At 42.3% G+C, this 21,131-nt stretch overlaps 1 protein-coding gene across 1 annotated transcript; it reads left to right on the top strand.

Annotated features, from left to right (window-relative positions):
• Positions 1-4,506: 4,506 nt before the first annotated feature.
• Positions 4,507-21,124, top strand: brwd3 (bromodomain and WD repeat domain containing 3). The gene is made up of 40 exons (XM_069700509.1): positions 4,507-4,656; positions 4,856-4,914; positions 5,001-5,030; positions 5,227-5,286; positions 6,605-6,755; positions 6,933-7,031; positions 7,134-7,294; positions 7,692-7,913; positions 8,203-8,303; positions 8,388-8,458; positions 8,779-8,879; positions 8,980-9,020; positions 9,111-9,215; positions 9,299-9,449; positions 9,569-9,703; positions 9,797-9,925; positions 10,125-10,350; positions 10,451-10,591; positions 10,870-11,050; positions 11,632-11,725; positions 11,831-12,004; positions 12,142-12,215; positions 12,299-12,491; positions 12,582-12,692; positions 12,776-12,883; positions 13,217-13,341; positions 13,437-13,519; positions 13,603-13,714; positions 13,913-13,974; positions 14,767-14,922; positions 15,005-15,125; positions 15,216-15,341; positions 15,463-15,538; positions 15,667-15,717; positions 15,829-15,972; positions 16,123-16,275; positions 16,374-16,543; positions 16,811-16,890; positions 17,575-17,709; positions 17,808-21,124. Exons 1-40 carry the CDS (start codon positions 4,623-4,625, stop codon positions 18,677-18,679), a joined length of 5,418 nt encoding a protein of 1,805 aa, XP_069556610.1. The 5' UTR covers positions 4,507-4,622; the 3' UTR covers positions 18,680-21,124.
• The last annotated feature ends 7 nt before the right edge of the window (positions 21,125-21,131 follow it).

Genomic DNA, 21,131 nt, shown 5'->3' with positions numbered 1-21,131 from the left:
GTTGAGTGGGTGGGTTTAAATAGCCTACTACAAAATAAAAGACCCTAAAGGTGAATACAAAAACGAGGAGTTTTAATCTGAAGATCTGTTTCATGCAAAGTTCAACGGCGCTGACTCTGGCTCCGTGTATACATACTGTGCACTGCTTTGCTGTGATTTGCGTGACTCATTGCATTTTTCACTCTGGGTCATGCTTTCAAAGGCCATTAAACCTGATCATTATATGCTGAGCAAGACGCATCTGATTTGGGACCCTTGGTTTTACTTAATCCAACAAATCAGGACACGCTGTAGCGCCACCCTTAGGTCAATCAGTGCAATCCGGGGGTGGAAACTTTAAAGATGCAGAAGAGTTGCAATGCTACAAAAGAACAAAACAAAACAAAAACACAACTCCATCACAAATAAAAGGGCTGCATTGTATAACATGTAAAAGGGTCTGTGCAGTAAAGTCCTGCAAGTTTTATTTAGACTCATTGGATTATTAATAGCCTTCTAATAATGCATTCTAGTGTAACTTGCATTTTTGTGTTTAAACTGGTAATTGTGGGGCCAGTTTCCTCTGTGTAGAGTTTTAATATGCTGGTAAACATGAACTAAATCTTACTAAAGAATATTAGGAATATTTCTTCTCTGAAATAGTATCGTAGAAATATATAGTTGCATAAAATTGCTAAATTAAAGTGTTTACCTCTGGTACTTAAGTATAATACTTAAACCTATAGTGCAGGACTTTTACATAGTTCATGGAATGATGATTAAGCCTATTATAGTCAGATAAAAATCTCTGTATTTTACAGTATCTGGAGTTTTAAGATCTATGTCTGGTGAGACATTCCCACACTCAATGGGCTTGCTCTAAGGGCAAAGCATGTGCTCCAGAGACTTCTGGCGGCCCAGTTGGGTAACTTCCGATTTAACTCTATTAACATGAATGGAGATAAAATCATACAATCTTAAGGCTATTTGAGACGTTCTGTTATCAGAGCAAATTCTGAAAAGAGTTTTCGCAATTTCGTAAAAACAATTTATCCATTATTTTATAGCTACAACATGGAATATGCTATGATGGAGGCTGATGTATGAGCGCATGTCGGCAGAAGGAGACAAATGTTTAACACTGCACGTATTTAAAACAATTACTTAAAAATGTCATCTTTTTCTTTTGCATTTTGGGTATTGTGTGTCAAATACACACGAATCAGTATGTTGTTTCTGTGGAAACTGTAAAAAAGAAGAATCGACTCAGTCAGATTACAAAACCGAAAAATATATACCAACTGTTTAAATAAATTATGCCACAACATACACTTTTTTTTTTAGCTTGGTTTCTTTCATTTCCCCATTGTTACAGCCAGGATCATATCATACTTGTCTTCCACAGACATGAACACAGTGTGTCTCTGATTGTTGACATACCACACATACTTAATGAAAGGGTAAAAATGACGACCAAAGAGCGTTTCTCACATGCTATAATTTAGTAACCAGGTAGAGATTTATGTGGTAAACTGCATGTGCTTTATAATGCTTTGTTGTGAGTCAAGGCTTTCAATCAGCTTTGGGACTTCAGTCATTGTACTGTCTATGATGAGTGCTTTTCTTCCATTGTGCACACAGTGGGCTCCAAAACGTTCAGACCACACCGAAAATCTGTCCCATCTCCATGTAAACCTGGAAATAATCAGACAGTTTGAGGGTTTTGAGACATTTAGAAACACATGAAGTTCTGACGTCAAATAAAAAAGTATTTAAGTTTCTGCATTGTTTCTAGGTCAGCTGAGGAAAATCTGCATTACTGACCATTAACGCCTTTGTTTAAAAGGTCAGATTGCTTTTCTTAAAGTGGCGTTCAGTTGACACTCACGTGGATTTGATTTACTCATCAGAAGCCAGTAAATCCATTTGCAGCTATTGTTCACCTGGTGTAAATATGTATGTGCTTCAAGTTTCCAGCAGAACACTTATAGGGAAACATGGCGTCAATCTATGTGAAGGTGTCACAAGTCGGTTTCTTATTCTAAGCAAAGAAGGGGCTACCTCATTGTCAAAGCCTGGCTAGATGGTTTCTGAGGTGGCAGTGCATCGTGGAAACTGGATCAGCTGGAGCCAAAGCACAATCAGTCAGAAACCACACAATTAGAAGATCAATACATCAAGCTTTGTTCACAGAGACATAGGAAAGCAAATTCATCTCAGGTAGAGAATTCCCTAAATAAGGAACACAAGACTCCAATCAGCAAAAGTTCTATGAAAAGAAGACAGCCTGGTGACCTCAGAAGATGTGCAGCTGTCTCTAAACCACTTCTCAGGAGGGCAAATAAGGACAAACACCTTGGGGTGGGCGAAGACATACCAGCATTTCACAGTGGACTCTATTTACTGATGAAGTTTGAGATTCATGGCAGTAACAGAGGGATACACATTTATAGACAAACAGCACATCGAATGATACCGCAGGGTATGAAATTATGAGTCCCAATCAAATTGTTTTCAGGCCCACGTGGATTTAAATAGATCTTTTCACTGTTTAAAGAAAAAGCCTTTTCGGTCAGCACAACTTTTTCCCAAATGAGTGAGAATGCTTGTGAGTCAGCCAGCTGCTGTTCATACTTTACAAAATAGAAAATAAAAATGTTCCCTTTCCCTGCTGAGGCCTATGAATGTGCGAGGTAAAGACAACGTGACGCTGTGTGAGAAGAGACAAGTCTGTTACCTGCAGCATGTTCACATCCCTGAGAGCTGCCTGGATCGTTGCTATGCATCTCTGGATTAGTCAGATGCTTTTTCTGTTTAGCTACTCACATAACTTCCCACTGTATGGCCGGCTGAAGAGCACCATTTTAAACCTGTGCTGGTTGTGAATCAGCAGGTGACTCAAGAGTCAGATTGAATAACACCAAACCTGAGTGGAAGTGTTTTGCCTCCATTTGCACACACCAAAGAGTCTGGAAATTTTCAAATTTGTGGGTCTTTGAATCGGGATGTGCAGTAGATTTTGCTGTCTGTGTTAAGTCGGTGAGTGTCCTCCAGTCATTATAGTGAGAATGAATGGCAAGTCTGCAGCATTCATTGAACAAAACATCTGCGATACGAGACATACATCTATTCATTGGAAACTGTGAGCAACATCAAAAGCTCCACCACAAGGTTAGGGTTAGATATTGAAAAATCTGAGTTCGATAGTTCATATTTCACAGCATTTATAAATAACCAGAGACACACAGTCAGTTCACAGAAGGCCAAACATATACTGCGTATTCTTTCAAGCACACTTAATGAACAAACTGCAGCGCATGCTATTCAAGAGAATTTCCTTTTTATGTCCATTGAAGAGAGCGAGTGAACCTTGCTGAGAGTGTATGCGTGTAGATGCTTGTGCAGCCACAACAATCAATCTGCCTTGCAGTTGTATCACCGGGCCATGATGGGTGTTATGAAGGTCAGGGTCTTCCTCTGTAGACAACAGTGATGCACGTAAATGTATGTAGCTTATTCAGTTGAGTTTCCTTTTAATACGTGATTTGTGTGTGTGTGAGTGTGCATTATATAGGCCTACCATTATAATACGGATTATACATTTAAAAACATGAGTGTGTATAATTTGTGTATACAAAATTGCTTCTAGAAGTATTTGTACATAACAATGCTTTATGTAGCTGTACTTTTCATCTTATAAACATATTTAAATAAAATAATACAAACAAACAAAAAAACAATACAAAAACACATTCCTCCTAAGTACACTGTAACATCTCGTATTAAAATCACATGTTCATGGTTCAATTAAATCTAAAAGATAGAAGATCCATGATGTTCATTTTCAATTCCCCATAATGTCACATCATCATAAAGCCTGAGTATCCTTCTCTGGATATTTTTGCAAGGGTGGTGTGGCTCTTACTGTCAAGCTTGAAAGAAATGAATGATTGACCACTTTAATATAACCAGCACCTTTTGTGTTCCACCATTAAAGTCAAGGAGGCCTCTTTCAAAATTAAACCAAGCTGCTATCCCAATGACAGTCTCCAAAAACTGCCCATGTTATCAAACAGGACACCAGTTTCTGTATTGTGGAAAAATTAATCAGTCGAGCGAATTTTTGTCCAACTCTGTGTGTTGAGGAAAAATGTTGGTAAGATTTCCCCGACAAGTTTAACTTGATATATATGTGCTGTTTATGGGCAACACCGTGGTAAACATGTTCACCCAAAGATAGTGACAATGCAAAAAAAAATATATATATATATATATCTTGGAAATGTTTCGTACAAACACGGACGCGTATCTTAACTTTATCTAAGACGTCGTGTGAAAATTATTTAAAATGTCAGTCTGAAGTTGTTGGGGACTGCCCGTCGTAAATGTGAATATTAAAATATTTGTTCTATGCATTCATTCTGGATATAAAATAAATAAAATAAACCGGAGTGCAGCGCCGCGGTGCGTCACTAGAGGGCGCTGCTGCAGAGCGCCAGCTGGCCTGAGAACAACTCGAGAAAGGAGGAGGCCATTCACTTAGCCTGGGTTAGCTTCACACACCTAGCTGCTGTTAGCTCGCCGGCGGCTAACGAGCGAGCTAAAACACCAGTTTGTCTTAATGTCGCCTGTCCTACCGAGTAATGGCAAGAGAGCGGTGTTCACAGACCGAGTCGGGTGAGTGCAGCGTGGCCCTTTCACTCGCGACGGAACCAACATTTTGGGTTTTTTTTGTGCCCTATTTTTTTTTTCCCCTCATAAGTTTGTTGCGGGTTTGTGTTGTTGTCAGCTAAGCGGAGCTCCGGTAACCGAGCCGGGTCTCGGTGGGGTCGGTACCGGAGCTCACGAACCGATCCCTGTTCTCTCTCCTTCACAGAGCTGTATTACCTCATCACCAGATTCCTGCAGTCCGGACCTTGTAAAAAAGCAGCACAGGTAGTAAAAACAACAACAACGAACAATAACTGTGTTGTTAATGGTCTTTAACGAGGAGCTAACCGAGGCTAACTGTGTGTTGTTAGATCCTGACGGAGGAGCTGGAGGAGTACGAGGTACCTCCACCTTTTATTCTCATCTGTGTGCTTTCCGTAGTGATGCATAATGTTGGAGAGGAAGCTTCTCGGTGTTTATTTGTTGTCGTTTTTTTTTTTTTCCTCCGGTGTTCATGGTTATTTCTCCGTTTTGCTCCTGACGGATCGACACGGGCTGTTTTTATCTTTAACAAGATTTTTGTTTTTCCAACTTTAGTTGGTTCCGCAACGATGGAGTTGGGACGGGAAGAAGTACAAACGCACCTTCCGAGACTGGGTGAGTTTATTTAATTCACTTCTTTAATCAAATAAATAAAAAAAACGTTTTATTCTCCTTCTTAATCGACAGAAGCCGCTTAGTGAATGTCAGGTTTTTTTTATTCTGTTAAACGCTGAGAAATAACGCGGTTTTAAATGTGTGTATATTTATTATAATACAGTTAATCATCGATATTGGTGCGGGCCTGTTCATAAATAGCGATATACGGGGCTTTGCTATTGTGTGGGCTAGTAGGCGGAGAATGGAGACGAGGGCGGGTGATGATAGGCTCAGTCGGATCCAGATAGCCGTCGGTCATCATTTGGAGCCAATGAAATTACAGTAACGTTGCTGGCGAACCGGAAGAATCGAAAGAGAGTGTTTCGATTGGCTGTTAGCTTCTCGGGTCCCTCCTCTTTCTTCCCATCGCCCTCCCTTTCTGTGGATTGTTTTTCAACTACCCGAATACAAAAAAAACATGCCATAGATTATACTTACGAGCAAATATAAACAGGAATGGGGGGAAAGAAGTTGTATATTTGTGTTAGATTGCGTAGTTATTTGTATGTTATCATTGAATATATGTTTCTTGTAACTATAATAAAAAATAGCTGATTTTTTTGAGTATTTTAATTTACAGAAAGTAAAAATGCTGTTTTTTCCATGCAGTGTCTATTTTATATTGCTTGTTTGAGAATGTAAACTTATAAAATAAGTTACATAAACATGTGGAGCAAACAGTGTTGCAGTTCAACTGCAAAGTTTTTTTGCATTCATAGATATATAATTATGTGATATATTATTTATTTTAAGCTAATGCAAAATAATTGGAAAATAAATTGATGGCTAAATCAGTCCACCCAACCTTTGAGATAATATTTCTTATTGATAATATACTGGGAAGTCTGCTAATAGATTGAAAACGCAATATGCAAATCTGTGATCTTTTTTTGTCCAATTCTAAAGCAATAATAATAATTGAAGGACTCCTTATTGAAAACGTTCATGTTTTGTCTTTGTGCAAAAAAAAAAAAAAAAGAAGACCGCTGACACAGTCTTAAATCTTTAAAGCTTTTAACTCACCTTTGTTTTGTTTTTTTATCCGTCTCAAAGAACCAGTTGTGGTCAGTTGTAATGATTGTATTGCTGTGTAATAAGCACTGGTTGTTTATTTTATTTAAATAAGCCTGAGTTTTTTTTGTATTTCTTAAAAGTTTTCACATTTTTTTATTAGTGTTTAAGAGTAAAACGGAGATTGTAATGTTTTGGTATGTTATTAAATGTTGTTTATATATTTGTTGTATGACATGGTGATAATTGTCTGTGACTCGTGCAGGTGATTTTGAACGAGCACATTCCTGCGGACTATCTGCTCCGTGTTTGCCAGCGGATAGGCCCGCTCATAGAGAAGGAGATCCCACCTAGTGTTCCCGGGGTCCAAACACTCCTTGGGCTGGGAAAACAATCCCTGCTACGTACAACCAAAAGTGAGCATTTTCCGCCCACCCACCATTGTTCTATTCTCTTCATACTTATAGACAGTCCTCATACCACAACTACAGTAGTTGTTAGATTTACGCTGTTTGAGTCCAATAGATCTGTTTCCAAATCAATAGTCGTTGATTTTTCACAATTATTTTTTACCCGCTGTCTGTGTACTTTAGGTTGTAGCCACAAAGTATGCAGGGGCACAGCTGTCGCTGCACTCCATCGAGGACGTCCTCCAGAACCTCCAGTCAGCAATGGAAATGCTCCGAATGTTGGTATGTGAAACCTTTTTTAATTAATTTGTACAAATTTGGAGCACTCTGTAGCAGCGTAATGCCTGTATTAATCATCCTGACATGTTTTTATTTTTTATCAAGTGTCCATCATGGGTGCTCGCCAGGCCACAGCCACTGCTCGCTTTGGCCAGGCCCTACCGTCTTCCTCCTACCAACACATGAAGATACACAAACGTATCCTAGGTCACCTTTCTTCAGTGTACTGTGTAGCCTTTGACCGCACCGGTCGTCGGATATTTACGGTGAGTGATGATTGCAATGCAGCCTTTTTTGTAATGTGTCTCAGAAGGTGTGCTTTCAGGTGTTGGGTCACATTAAGGCAAATTTGAGCTGTCCCAAAACAGAAAATGCTAAAACAGGCATCTTGACATCGGCAGAGTTGAAATTGGCTATCCTGTGCTGAAATAAATTAGAAACACCTCAACACATACAGACTATTTTTTATTTTTTTTTGTCACAAAAGTATAAATTTATATGTTAATTAATTTGTTTGCATGATTCACTTTTGCACGTGAAGATGACATTGAACTTTTGTTCACAGTTTTTAACAGTTAACTGGAGACTAACAAACACTCTTCATTTGTGGGTAGCTCCCAATGACACGGTCTTATTTATGTGTCCGTGTCTGATGTGTTTTAGGGTTCTGATGACTGCCTGGTGAAAATCTGGGCCACGGATGACGGCCGGCTCCTGGCAACACTCCGCGGCCACTCAGCAGAGATCTGCGACATGGCTGTCAACCACGAGAACAGTCTCATCGCCTCGGCCAGCTGTGACAAAACCATCAGAGTATGGTGCCTCCGCACCTGTGCGCCCATCACTGTTCTGCAGGCCCATGCTGCCTCCATCACATCCATACAGGTGATACACGTTAAAGGAAAAAAATGTAACATTTAATTCTCAGATTGGGAAGGTTTTCTTTAACTGAGCTCAACTGAAGGAGCCACAGAAACAGAAAAAAAACATCCGGATTTTATAGCCGAATAATCTCACCTGAAGTCTTTGTCTTATATTGACCATACTACCTTGATTTTCTGTTCTTGCTCTGAACCATGTCAACTTTAACCAGCTGTTTGCTGCTGTAATGTCATGTTAAATACTGGTCAGTCTTTGATCGTGACCAACCAACACTGACTTTCTCTCCTCTTAGTTTTGTCCTGCAGTCAAAGGGACAACGCGATACCTGGCCTCAACAGGTGCAGACGGCATGGTGTGTTTCTGGAAGTGGCACTCACTCAGCATGAAGTTCAAGTAAGTATCAAGGCATCAAAGCTCGTCATTGCTTTCTTTATCATTTGAATAACTAAAGCCTTTGTGTTTGTCCTTTTTCCTCAGTGATCAACCAGTGAAGTTTGTTGAGCGTTCGCGTCCGGGAGTACAAGTCTCCACTTCCTCTTTCAGCAGTGGTAAGTATATTTGCATGCCAGATAACATCTAATTTTTCAGATGTACAGAGATCACTAATTACATAACTTCTCGGTTATGTGTTTGTTTCTTCTTCTGTTACTAAAAGTAAAATACAATAAATTCCGTCCGGTTTATTTTAGAGCAATTTCTGCTACTTTTACTTTTAAGTAATATCATAATTGGCTAACTCAGGGCAAATGACCACAAATAATTTGTGAAGACATCATTTGAGTGACAGAATAACTGCTGCTTAATTGATAAAGACATATTTATTTTCATAGCTTAATATTTTCCATGTCATTCTGTTTACTGTTATTAGGTGGCATGTTCATGGCTACCGGGGGCACAGACCACATGATCAGGGTCTACTATCTTGGTGCTGAAACTCCAATGAAGGTGTCAGAGATGGATGCTCACACGGTAAGAAACGAAATCCAGTATCCTGCGTCATTATTGGTCCCCACTGTATTACTCTTAAAACGGAGTCTCAGTCTAACCTATATTCTGGTTCGCTTTTTAGGATAAAGTTGTAGTCGTCCAGTTTAGCAACAACAGTGACAGGTGAGTGTGTTTGCTGCGATCTACACAGACTTAAAACTGTTTTTGCGCGCTTTATGAGGCTCTGACGGTTAAATGTGTTTGTGAGTCCAGCCTAAGGTTTGTGAGCGGCAGTCGTGACGGCACAGCCAGGATCTGGCATTACCAGCAACAAGAGTGGAAAAGCGTCACTTTGGACATGGCTGCAAGGCTGCCCGGGTAAGACAGAAAACCGAGCTTCACACTGCCATTTCTGTCTTTTTGTGTTTGATGTCTGATGGGATATTTTTTTTTTTTTGTAGGAGCGCTGCTGCCACTGGGGATGATAAAACCAAGCTGGTGGTGACCATGGTGGCCTGGGATCGAGCGGACACCACCATCATCACAGCGGTGTCAAACTACCTGCTCAAAGTTTGGAGTGCAACGTCAGGACAGCTGTTGCACATTTTGTCTGTGAGTGACTGAAAGTTGCATTTCCCCTGTGCAGCTTCTTAATAATAATCATTTAAAAAAAAAAAACAGTAAAACATCTGTTTGACAAACTTACCACCCTGAATGTTTCTATTTTCAAGGGTCATGATGACGAGGTGTTTGTGATGGAGGCTCACCCCTTTGACTCTCGCATCATGTTATCTGCCGGCCACGATGGCAACATTAACATCTGGGATCTGAGCAAAGGAGCCAAGATCCGCAATTTCTTCAACATGGTAATTGATCTGCAATTATCAGATTCACCCACCGGGGGTGTTTGTTGTTTTTTCTAGTCTAGCATTGAGTTAATATGAAATATTTGTTTCCAGATTGAGGGCCAGGGCCATGGTGCTATTTATGACTGCAAGTTCTCAGCTGATGGGCAACATTTTGCCTGCACTGACTCACATGGCCATTTGCTCATCTTTGGCTTCGGTTGCAGCAGACCATATGAGAAGGTAACTGCATGTGACTGTTGGCACCAAACATATTTAACCTTAATAGTCACTTTTTAAAGGAGCATTCAGAATAAACACAGTTTGACAACATAGTGGATTTGTGGTTATACAATCTGTTCTTGAGTAACCATAAAAAAAAAAGCTTTGTACTGTAATATACTTTTTATACCTCACCACATCAACTCTTGATCCCCTCCAGATTCCTGACCAGATGTTCTTCCACACGGACTACCGACCTCTCATTCGCGACACTAATAACTACGTCCTGGACGAGCAGACGCAACAGGCCCCCCATCTCATGCCTCCACCCTTCCTGGTGGATATCGATGGGAACCCTCATCCTCCTCTCTACCAGCGCTTGGTGCCAGGAAGAGAGAACTGCAAGGAGGACCAGCTAATACCTCAGCTAGGATACATGGCAAACAGTAAAAATGCTCACTTGTTTACACATACCACTCTGAATGGTTTCACAGCCTTAAAATGACCGACTGAGCGTGACTCGTGTTCTGCCTCTTTGTTGCTCAGGTGATGGAGAGTTGGTTGAGCAGGTACTTGGCCAGCAAACGGCAGAAAATTCCGAAAGCCTATTGGACAATCTCATCAGACAGCTGCAGGAGGAGCAGGACGAGCAGCAGGACGTAGAACCGCAGGCCGAAGGGGAAGAAGGTGTGTTTTGTTTAACATTATGAAAGAACATTTTAGAGATATTTGTCTCTTTTAGAGATATTTACCACAAGGGTAATATACAGTATGTCTTTGGCTAGTTCACATCACCTTAAATTATGCATGAGATTTACTGCAAACCTCTGAGCATATTTCTTTTTCTATAGTTTTTTTTTTTTTTAATCGATATTTAGCAGTTAAGTGCTGTTAACTTTTAAAAAAATGCCGTATTTCCCAAAGAACATAAAATCATAACAAAGACATTTTATTGGTGTTTTTAGCTGGTGACGCAGCAGAGATAATGGCTTCTTCCCCAGCGGCCGAAACTCGCAGAAGTGGGCAGGTGGATGGGGTGTGGCAGATGCAGCATAATGCCCTTCCTAGTCAAGTGGCCACGGAGAGGGACCTGCTGGCCTGGAGCCGCAGAGTGGTGGTTACTGAAGTGCCACAAGGGACATCCAGGTGAGGCAGATGGAGGGGAATACATTAGTTTTAGGTGCAGTACACAGAACATTTTTAACTTCTTTAATCCCAAACGTTTCCTTTATAAATTTAACACATGCACACAAACTTCATGCCTTTTTTTAATTTTATGCTGGTCAAAATAGTAAAATATTAGGTTTTATACTGGCTCTCAATAGTGACCTTTAACAAATTCCTCTCATACCTCTTATGAGCGAAATATATACGCAGGAGTATAATTCCAAAAATATGTCAGTAGTAAAGTACGAAATATGATTACTCTATCTGTTAATAAGGTGTTATACTTCCTTTTGTAGAAGACATATTCTTGCAGAGGTGCACGTAGGAAGTAAACTGTTCTTGTGGGCTTTCACACTAAAGCACACACGACTTTGATGAATTTTAATCAAGACCATTTTTTTTCATTTGAAAGTTAAATTTCTTGCTCAAAGCAACCAACATAACTTTTAGAACTTCCAGAATCATGCAGTCACAATTGGGCTCAGTGGGATTAAACAACAACTTCTTATTTTTTTTTTTTAAACTATATGTTTTTTAGTAACATGACGGATTTCTTTTAGAGTTTCTGAGGAGTGCAGACGAGCCAAAGGCGACATGGAATGTTCTCTTTACAATGTAGAGAGGAGGAAGAAACCGGTAACCTGCGCATCCAAGGTACGCAACTTCTCACATCACTGTTGTTGCCACAAGTCCGAAATACTACAGATGCTAAATCATTCCTTCTCTTTTAATTTTTTACCACCCTTTCGCACTTCGTAGAGCGACCTGATGGCTACCCGTCTGCGCTCCCTGCGGCCGACCAAAAAAAAAAAGCAGCAGCGCCACACCTATCAAACCCGCTCAGCTCAAGTCCGCCGTCCCAGAAACAGAAGTCGAAACTCCAGCAGCCGACGTAACTCTGACAGCCAGATGGAATCAGACAGCGATGGAGATGTATGTCCCGTGTAGCGACTCTACATATCCAAACATGAGTAGCAATGTTACACATGCTATGAAATCACAACACAACAAATAATCTGTGAAGTGTCCTTTATAATGATCATAATGGTGCTGTGTCTTTGTGTTGACAGGCAGCAGAACAGGTGCAGCAAAACGAAGCCTCCTCTGATGGTGAAGCTCGGTGGCAGAGTGAAAGCAGCTCCAGGTAAATAGCTCATTTCACTGAGCGGTGTTTTTTAAGATGTTGTTCTGAACACCCACCTAACAGCACCTCTTCTTCGTTCTCAGTGACTCCTCCAGTGAATATTCTGATTGGACAGCCGATGCTGGGATCAACCTCCAGCCACCGAAGCGACCAACCAGGAGGCCTGTACAGTCCGTGGGTTACAGCAGCTCTGAGGAGGAAGAAGGCGGAAACGAGGCCAAGGAGGCAAAGAAAAGGGAAACTGAGAAGAGGAAGAAGCCCAAGGAGACCAAACAGGTGAGCTGACATTACTTTTGGTAAAAACATATCTTTGTCCAGGTTTTCGATGCGATCTCTGAAAATGCTGTACAAATCATTTCCACTCAGAAACCCACGTCCTCTCTGGCTGGACTCGATGCGGAGGAGTGGCTGCCACCATCGTGGATAATGGAGACCATCCCACGCCGCTCTCCTTTTGTTCCACAAATGGGAGATGAAGTGAGGACTGTCACTCTAACATCAAATAGAAAAATATATTACATTACATCCATTTTAATCTGGAGTCTCTTCTCCTTCTCCAGCTCATCTACTTCAAGCAGGGCCATCAGGCCTACGTCCGGGCGGTTCGCAAGGCCAAGGCCTACAGCATCAACCCTCAGAAACAGCCGTGGAACAGACTCAACCTCAGGGTAAGGCACAGTTTTATTAATACATGCTCCATATTAGCATTAGCTCTTTAGAGAACAGGAAAACAGACGCCAATTATTTTGACTCTCTGGAACTGGTAACCCGATGCTCTTTGTACTGAAAATTGGCAGACCTTTAAGACCTAAATCTTTTGTCTGCGATGCTTTATGATCTGTTGGTGTTTTTGTGGAGCAAAGTGAAGTGTGCAGAATTATCCAATTATCACTGCCACCAAGACCTTATTGGACTTCGTTTCAAATGATCTATAACAATAAATTCAGGTGGACGTGCATTGATCCTGAGTTTTACTCTTGTCTCCTCTGCAACCCCTTAAGGACCAGGAATCTGTGAAGGTGGTTGGAATTAAATATGAAGTGGGACCTCCCACCCTCTGCTGCCTAAAGCTGGCTCTCTTGGATCCAGTCTCAGGGAAGATGACCAATGAGTCTTTCTCCTTAAAGTGAGCTTTTATATTCGCTATATGCAGCATAATAAATGACTGAAATCTTCTGTAAGAACATGTATTTACCACTTTTTCACCCCCACACTCCCAAGGTATCATGACATGCCAGATGTCATTGATTTTCTGGTACTGCAGCAGTTTTACAACGAGGCTAAAGAGCACAACTGGCAGCCAGGTTAGTGAGTCCCCAGCAGTCATTTAAAGACTCGTGTTCATTGTTGTGGGCGGGTGTTTACTTATTTTTGATCGTCTCTTCAGGTATGAGGTTCCGCAGCATCATTGACAACGCCTGGTGGTTCGGATCTGTGGAGGATCAGGAGCCGCTGCAGCTGGAGTATCCAGACAGCCTGTTTCAGTGCTATGCAGTAAAGTAAGTCTGGATCTCTACAGTGTGGGCAGCTGCTGGATGAGTATTATACTCCATGTATTATGTGTATATATAGAGCTCTCTGTTAATACTATGTTCTTCGGCGCTGACCCGGTGACATTCAAGTTAAATCAGATAAGTGACTGTAATCTCAGACAAAGTGAGATTTTAATAACAAATGAATGTATTTTGTTTTATCAGGTGGGATAATGGTGAGCGGGAGAAAATGAGTCCCTGGGATATGGAGCCTATTCCTGAGGAAGGTCAGTGGTCGTGGTCACAAACTTGCAAAAGGATTTTTTTTTTATAATGTGATAGTTTGTTTGTTTGCAGACAAAATGGGAAAAACAACACAAGATTGCACAAATTTTAAAACATCATTGTAAAACCAAAGATGAATATAAATACTGTAAAATAACCCTGTTTTGTGACTATAACATGGATGTGTTTTTATTGCATTCTAATGCTTGGCATTTAACTAAAGGAAACTTTTCTTGACATGTAACCTCCAGCTTCCTAGAAAAGTATTTTGCAGCTTATTTTAAACTGGACCGGAGCAGCAGGGTCAGTCCTGTAAACACGAATGTGACTGACTGACTGACAGAGTGATCATAGTTTCACCACTGGTCGGCCGAACGCCGCGAGTGTCTGTTTCAAAAGCTCCTCTTGGTGGCAATAGGGAAAGCAGAGAAGGCCAGACATCCCTTTTCCCTTCAACTTCCTCCAGCTCGTCCCCCGGGTTCCTGAGCCGCTTCGTGATCTTATATTTTCAGTCATTACTCAGAGTTCATGACCAAAGGTGATCGTAGGGATGCGACTCAGCTCCCTCGTGTCCACTACACTCCAGTAGAACAACTGCATTACTGCTGCCGCTTCTCCCAGCCTAATGAAATGAAAAACCCTTGTTTCAAATTAAAAGCCCTCCAGCATTTCCTACACAGTCCAGTCATATATGAGGGTTTGACCTAGTCTTGTTTCTTTTTGACTTTTTCCTTTATGTTTGTTCTGAGCAGCCCACTAACTGCAGTTTCTGAAACATTTTGTGTCTCCATCAGCTGCGCTGCCAGAACGGGTCGGTGATGGGGTGGAGGTGGCAGAAGAGGAGATCATGGCTCTGCTCTACGGCCCTCAAGAAGGAGAATGGGGGGCTCACACTCGAGATGAAGACTGTGAGCGAGTCATCCATGGCATCGATCAGCTCCAGACACTAGGTTTGCCACCACAGGGTTCATAAGAGAAAGTCTTTCATTGTTCATTTTTGCCTTGTCTGACCTTTTTTGTGTTCGCCCACAGATGTAGCCAAAGCATTCGCTTTACCGGTAAACCTGCGGGACTACCCTCTGTACTGTACTGTGGTGGCTTACCCCACTGACCTCAGCACCGTCCGCAAACGAGTGGAGAATCGCTTTCACAGGTGAGGCAGCCCACATAACTTCACACAGTCACCTTTTTTTCTTTTAAGTTCTGATGTGTTGACTTCTGCTGATGTTCCTCTCTGCTGCAGGCGGATCTCTGCATTAATGTGGGAGGTGCGTTACATTGAACACAATGCCCGCACTTTCAATGAACCCCAAAGCCCCATTGTAGCTGCTGCCAAGGTGGTGACGGATGTTCTCCTCCACTACATTGGGTAAGACTCCACTGCAACACTCCCTATGTTATGGCCACGTCATTGATGCTTCAATACTGGAGTAACACTGATAAATACTCCTACACACGTGTCTGATACGTTGACCTGCCGTCTCCTTCAGGGACCAGAGCTGCACAGACATCTTGGATCTGTATCGCAGACTGAAGTCAGAGGTCAGCAGTGGAGGAGAAGCTGAGGTGAGACCCTTCAGTTGTGTGTGTTGTTGTTGTTTTATGGTGGATGATTTATTTATTTATTTTTTATTTTTTTAAGCTATTGTTTCTGCTGTAAATACTAATCCATTTTTGTATGTGTTACCCTGCAGATTGACCTGGATGTGGACTCCGACACTCCAGGGACTTCTACAGGACATCGGGTAATAGGGGCCAGATTCTACCTACAGCAGTTCATCTTTAGACCTTGACATGTCTTTTAAAATCAGCCGCAGTAGATCCGTTCTCAGTGCATTTTATTTTCTCTCTGCCAGGGATCCAACTCAAATTCTGCAAAGCGCGGTGTGGTTTTGGATGTGAAAGTATGGCGAGGTCAATGTCGAGAGCTGCTGCGTCGAATGATTGTCTCCTCGGATTCAGAACCGTTCAGACAGCCTGTGGATCTCTTTGAGTATCCGGTAAGTCAGTCTGGATGAACCACCGCTCATGCCTCTTCATACGATGTGAAGTAACGGGAGAAATACATGAATATATAAATAAATATATATGCTGTAGGTGTAAAAGTAAGAGTGAAAGTCTAATGGATTCCTTTGAACCTTTTCATTCAGGACTATCGAGACATCATCGACACTCCCATGGATCTGTCCACAGTGTCAGAGACGCTGCTAGTGGGGAACTACGAAAATCCCATGGAGTTTGCCAAAGACATCCGCCTCATTTTCAGCAACTCTAAAGCATACACACCCAACAAGAAGTCACAGGTGAAGTTGCATCCCTGAGATTAAAAGAAAAACATGCATCAAGTCTGAGAAAGCAGTAGCTAATTTTTTGGCCTTTTTTATTTTTTTAATTTGTCCAGATCTATACCATGACCCTCAGTTTGTCGGCCTTCTTCGAAAAACACATCATCTCCATCATGTCGGACTACAAATCTGCCATTCAGAACGAACGGCGGACCCGTCAGAGACTCAATTACAGGGATAGATTGCACAACGGAGGCAGCTCGCCGCCTAACAGTCCATCGCCCAGGTACTGAGACTCATTCACAAACCTCCACACTCTGTTATCAAATTTATTTTTTCATTCCCGTGTGCTCAGGGTGTCTAAAAATATCTCACAAGTGCTAAAGTTAAACAGCTTTAGAAATACTGAAAGTGTGGCTTCTTGTGTTTTCTCTTTGATGTCATTTCAGGTCCTGGATTTAAAAGTGTTCAAAGTTGGAGGCACCCTGCTGTTGTGTGTTGTCGATTATTCTGATGTGTTGCTTCTTTTCTCTGTTCTTTTTTATATGTCCAGCCCAAAAGGGAAGCACAAGTCAGGGAAACCAAAAAAATCCCAGAGCTCAACGAAGAATCGGTCTCAGAGACTATGTCAGGGTACGTCTGCACTGTTGTGCCTTACTGTGTTTTCTAGGACTTTTTCTTGTGCAGAATTGTGCTGTGAAATGTTGCTGAGAGAGACGGGGAAGTCAGAATTGTTACACTTCCAAAACGGCAATGGCCTTAATTTAGTCATTATCCAATGAGAAAACTAATCTCTTTACGCTATGAAGGTTGTATCAGTCCTCAAATGTCCCTGGTATGAAAATGTATGGGCAATATTTCCTTTGAAACGCAGCCTGACAGAAGTCTAGTTCTGTGTCCGTGTCCTGATTTCAGCTTTTTTCAACCTTTTTTTTTTTTTTTCCACTGTTGCCCCTAAAGAGAAAAATGTCTTCTGCTACCAGCATTAAAATGAGCTTTAATTTTTCCTCCGGCACCAACATCTGGCCAAAATTTCAATCTATCCATTTTGTTTCTGACCAAATAACCTGCAAAGCTAATCACACAAGCCTCTGCTAACGTTAGCATCCTAACACACGAGACGGTGAATATGGTAAACATGTCAATATGGTAGCTTGTTAGCGAAATGGCCTCTCAGCATTGTTCGTTGATGGTCATATATTTCAATGACCTCCTTAGAAAATCTTCACTAATAGAACTGTTGTGTTTTCTGATGTGATGACTTATCCGATTGGTGTAATTACCGTTGTTGTTTTTGTGTTGTTTTGTTTTTTTTAGTTCAGCAAAGCAGCAGTGTAGCAGAGGAAGAAGATATGCAGCCTTCTTCTCCAAGTTCAGGGACAAGCGTCGAGAGCAGTAATCAAGAGCCCCAGCGGGTGACCCGCAGCCAGGCTACTCCAGTGAAGAAGTCAGGTATCACAAGCGACCCAGTCCAACTGAATCGGTTTTCTCGTCAGTGTGTTGAAAAAGTTGCGATGCGGAAATGAACCATTGCTCTTGTGTTGCATCAGGGCGCCGGCGTAACGTCCATCTAAGCAACGGCTCCAAACAGCACCACGGCCGAGACGAGTCCGACAACGACGAGGAGGCATCCGGGTCCAACAGCTCCTCATCGGACTCGTCCTCCTCTTCGTCGTCTTCCTCTTCGTCCTCGTCGTCCGACAGCGAGAACAGCTCAGAGTCTGAGATGGAGAAGTTCGTGGAGGGAGGAGATCACGACTACAGCAAAGCCCCCTGCCTGTCGGTGTGCGTCACAGCGAAGGGCAAGATGGCGGCCCCAGGGAAAAGGAGACACAAAGGAGGAGAGGACATGATGCCTGGACCGAAAAGAGCACGAATACAGCTGCCGGTACCGGAGGAGGAGGAGGAGGAGGAAGATGAGGAGGAGGCACAAGAGGAGGATGAAGAAGAAGAAGACGAAGAAGAAGAAGAAGAGGAGGAGGAGGAGGAGGAGGAGGAAGAGGGGGAGCAGCAGCAGCAGCAACAACAACAGGTGGATGTAAGACATGAAGAGGGAGAGGAGGAGGAGGAGGACGAAGAGGAAGAGGAGGAGGAGGAGGAGCCTGAGGAAGAGGAGGAGCCCGAGGAGGAGGAGGAGGAGGAGGACGATGATGATAACAACTCTGATGAGGTGCAGAGGGGGCAGCAGCAGCAGCAGCAGCAGCAGCAGCAGCAGCAGCAGCAGCAGCCGCCGCCGCCGCCGCCGCAGCAGCAGCAGTTAGCAGTCCGAGAGGCCACCAGGTCAAGTCTCGGCGGGTCAACACACGCAACCAGGGCCGCAGGACAGTTCTGTACAGGGACGAATCGGAGGACGATGGCCATGGGTCGAAGGAAGACCCCCTCAACCTGGGCAGGTCCCGTTCAGGACGGGTACGCCGCATGACTGAGAAAGCCCGTGTCAGCCACCTCATGGGCTGGGGTCACTGACACGTCGCACCCCTTTTCAAACCTCAATAAAAAAACAAACTGTTCAACATGACGAAAACATCAGGGATTTTTTTTTTTTCTTTTTTGTAAAAGTGTATATATAAGAATATATATATATATATATGATTTTCTTTTTATTTGAAACTGCTTATGACTCTCAAACTGATAGCTGGTGCTCATAAATTGTTGCCACGGATGTTTCTTCCCCGGTCGACGGAGCCACTGTTCAACACGGACCCTCTCCAAACTGGACTAACTCACCTCGGCCTTACTGCTCGCTGGAAGAGCCTTTACGACACGCCACGGCTCTTCTCCTCCTCATCCCGTGCGTTTTTCCACGTCCAGTGCTACAACACTACATCGACTCCTCCTCGTCCCTCCCACGACTTTTTCTTAACTCCTGCTCACCAAAGAAGGATGCGGCGATGCCAAAAAAAAAAAATGGTGCTCATATTTCTGTGCTGTTTAGATTTTTTTTTCAGGCGAGGAATTCAAATAAACTGTCATGTGAGAGGTCACGAAGTTCAGTCACGGACACTGTGAGTCACGTGCAGCATCACTTAAAGGAGCATTGTGTCGGATTTAGGAAGATCTTTTGGAATGAATCCAAAATAATATTCATAATCAGGTTTTCATTGGTGTTAAATCACCTAAAACTACGAATCGTTGCGTTTGTGTTATGTCACAAGGAGCCCTTCGTATCTACACAGGGAGCGGGTCCTCTTCCCCAGAACCTGGCATGCTGCTGTGTTTCTATAGTGGCCCAGAAGGGACAAACCAAACACTGACTTGAGAGGGGTGTTCAGTTTACTGCAATCTGCGTCCTCGCCACTAGATGCCGCTACATCCTACACACTGGTCCTTTAAGGTAACTGATGTCCACTTTTTGGGTACCTTCAGCAGCAAGCCTTAGTTGTCAGAGCTCACCTCATTCTGATTTTGTTCTGTCTAGTGTCTCTGGATTGGCAATACTGGTGAAAAGTCAGTAGAAAACTAACATAGTAATGTCCCTCTTGATGTCTTTGGCCTGTGAATGTTAAATGTTTTTCTTCTGCTTTCTTTTTCTGGTGTTGACTGTTTTTTGGGGCTCTTTAATTCTGTTATTTAGGTAGAATCGGGTGATTTATTTGTTTTTTTTTTTTTTTTTTGAAGAGTTTATGGGTAAAAAAGCCACTGCATCCTTTTTGTATGTGTACTATTGTACACATTTGACGGATCCCACCTGCATCCATTCATGGTTACTTCTGCGACCCCTCCCCCACCCAGCACACGCAAAAGCAAAAAGGGTCCCTGGCCAACTCTCTTCCACAGAAATATTTATTTTTCCATTGTATTATACTTGGGTGACTTCGACTATTTCGTACGCTGATGGTTGAGGAAAAGGAAATATTTGCACATGTATCTACTCCTTGTGGCAGCTGAGTTTTAGAGATATTAGAGAAAGAGAAATAAGATGAACCCTCTCGTGATTTTTGTGCAAGAATGTTTGAACTGTGCCAGCACACTCTTGACTCCAGTCTTTTGGTTTGTTTTTTTTAAGTTTGAACTGTTCAATAGGACATAACTAGAAGTCTATTTCAACCTGTACATGATTAAGCCGAAGGTCTCCTCTGATTCTTGATTGTTCTGGTCGAAAGCAAAGGTAGCAGCCAATGATCAGCCCTTTGTTAATGTGTTGTGCCATTTTCTTCTCCCTTTGTTTCTAACCACCGATGGACTGATGGGTTTCTAACTTTGGGCAGATCAACTGCACACATGATGGCTTTTTCCATGTCATTATACAATCACTGTGTTTATTTCTTTTCTTCATACTCTGTGATTCCTGACTGATCTGAAGTTTTTTCGTGTTTTTTTTTTCTTCTATAAATCTCAGTCGTGCGAACATTGCACTAAATTATCTGAGGCGGCGTCCAGCCAGGAGATACTAGAAAAGAGGACTCACATTCCCAGATTAAACCAAACACACCTCCTCATCCCTCCCTCTGTGTGGGTGTGTGGGTGTGTGTGTGTGTGTGAGTGTGTGCGTGTGAGTGTGTGCGTGTGTGTGGTCACTGACATGAGAGGGAGGCCTTGGAGGTCGTTTTACAGTTTGGTGAGTGTCAGGTTTTTACAGATAAAACACACAAATCAGCATCTCTCTGTGCGGTGCTTGGAGCGGCAGCATTAACTGGTGTCTTGAAAGTATTGCGGCTGAGTGTGAGAAGACTACGATCTTATTTTCTTATAGTAGGTGGCGCTTAGTCTTGCCTCAAAGCATTAGATTAGTGGACGACAAATACGACAATAACATTCTGCTGTAGGCGGAATAAGCTTATATGACTGTCTTTTATACATGATGTTTTGATTGTATGTGTTTTTCTTTTTTTAAATAAAAAAAAATTGGATTTCTCTTGGAAAATTTTCCATGT

This window comes from Brachyistius frenatus, unplaced genomic scaffold, assembly GCF_029030835.1.
Source record: "Brachyistius frenatus isolate BFR_SWC_R1_liver_20210118 unplaced genomic scaffold, ASM2903083v1 Contig_34, whole genome shotgun sequence".
Lineage (NCBI taxonomy): Eukaryota > Metazoa > Chordata > Actinopteri > Embiotocidae > Brachyistius > Brachyistius frenatus.
The sequence above is the reverse complement of the archived record's forward strand: the minus strand, read 5'-3'. Positions and strand labels throughout refer to the sequence as shown.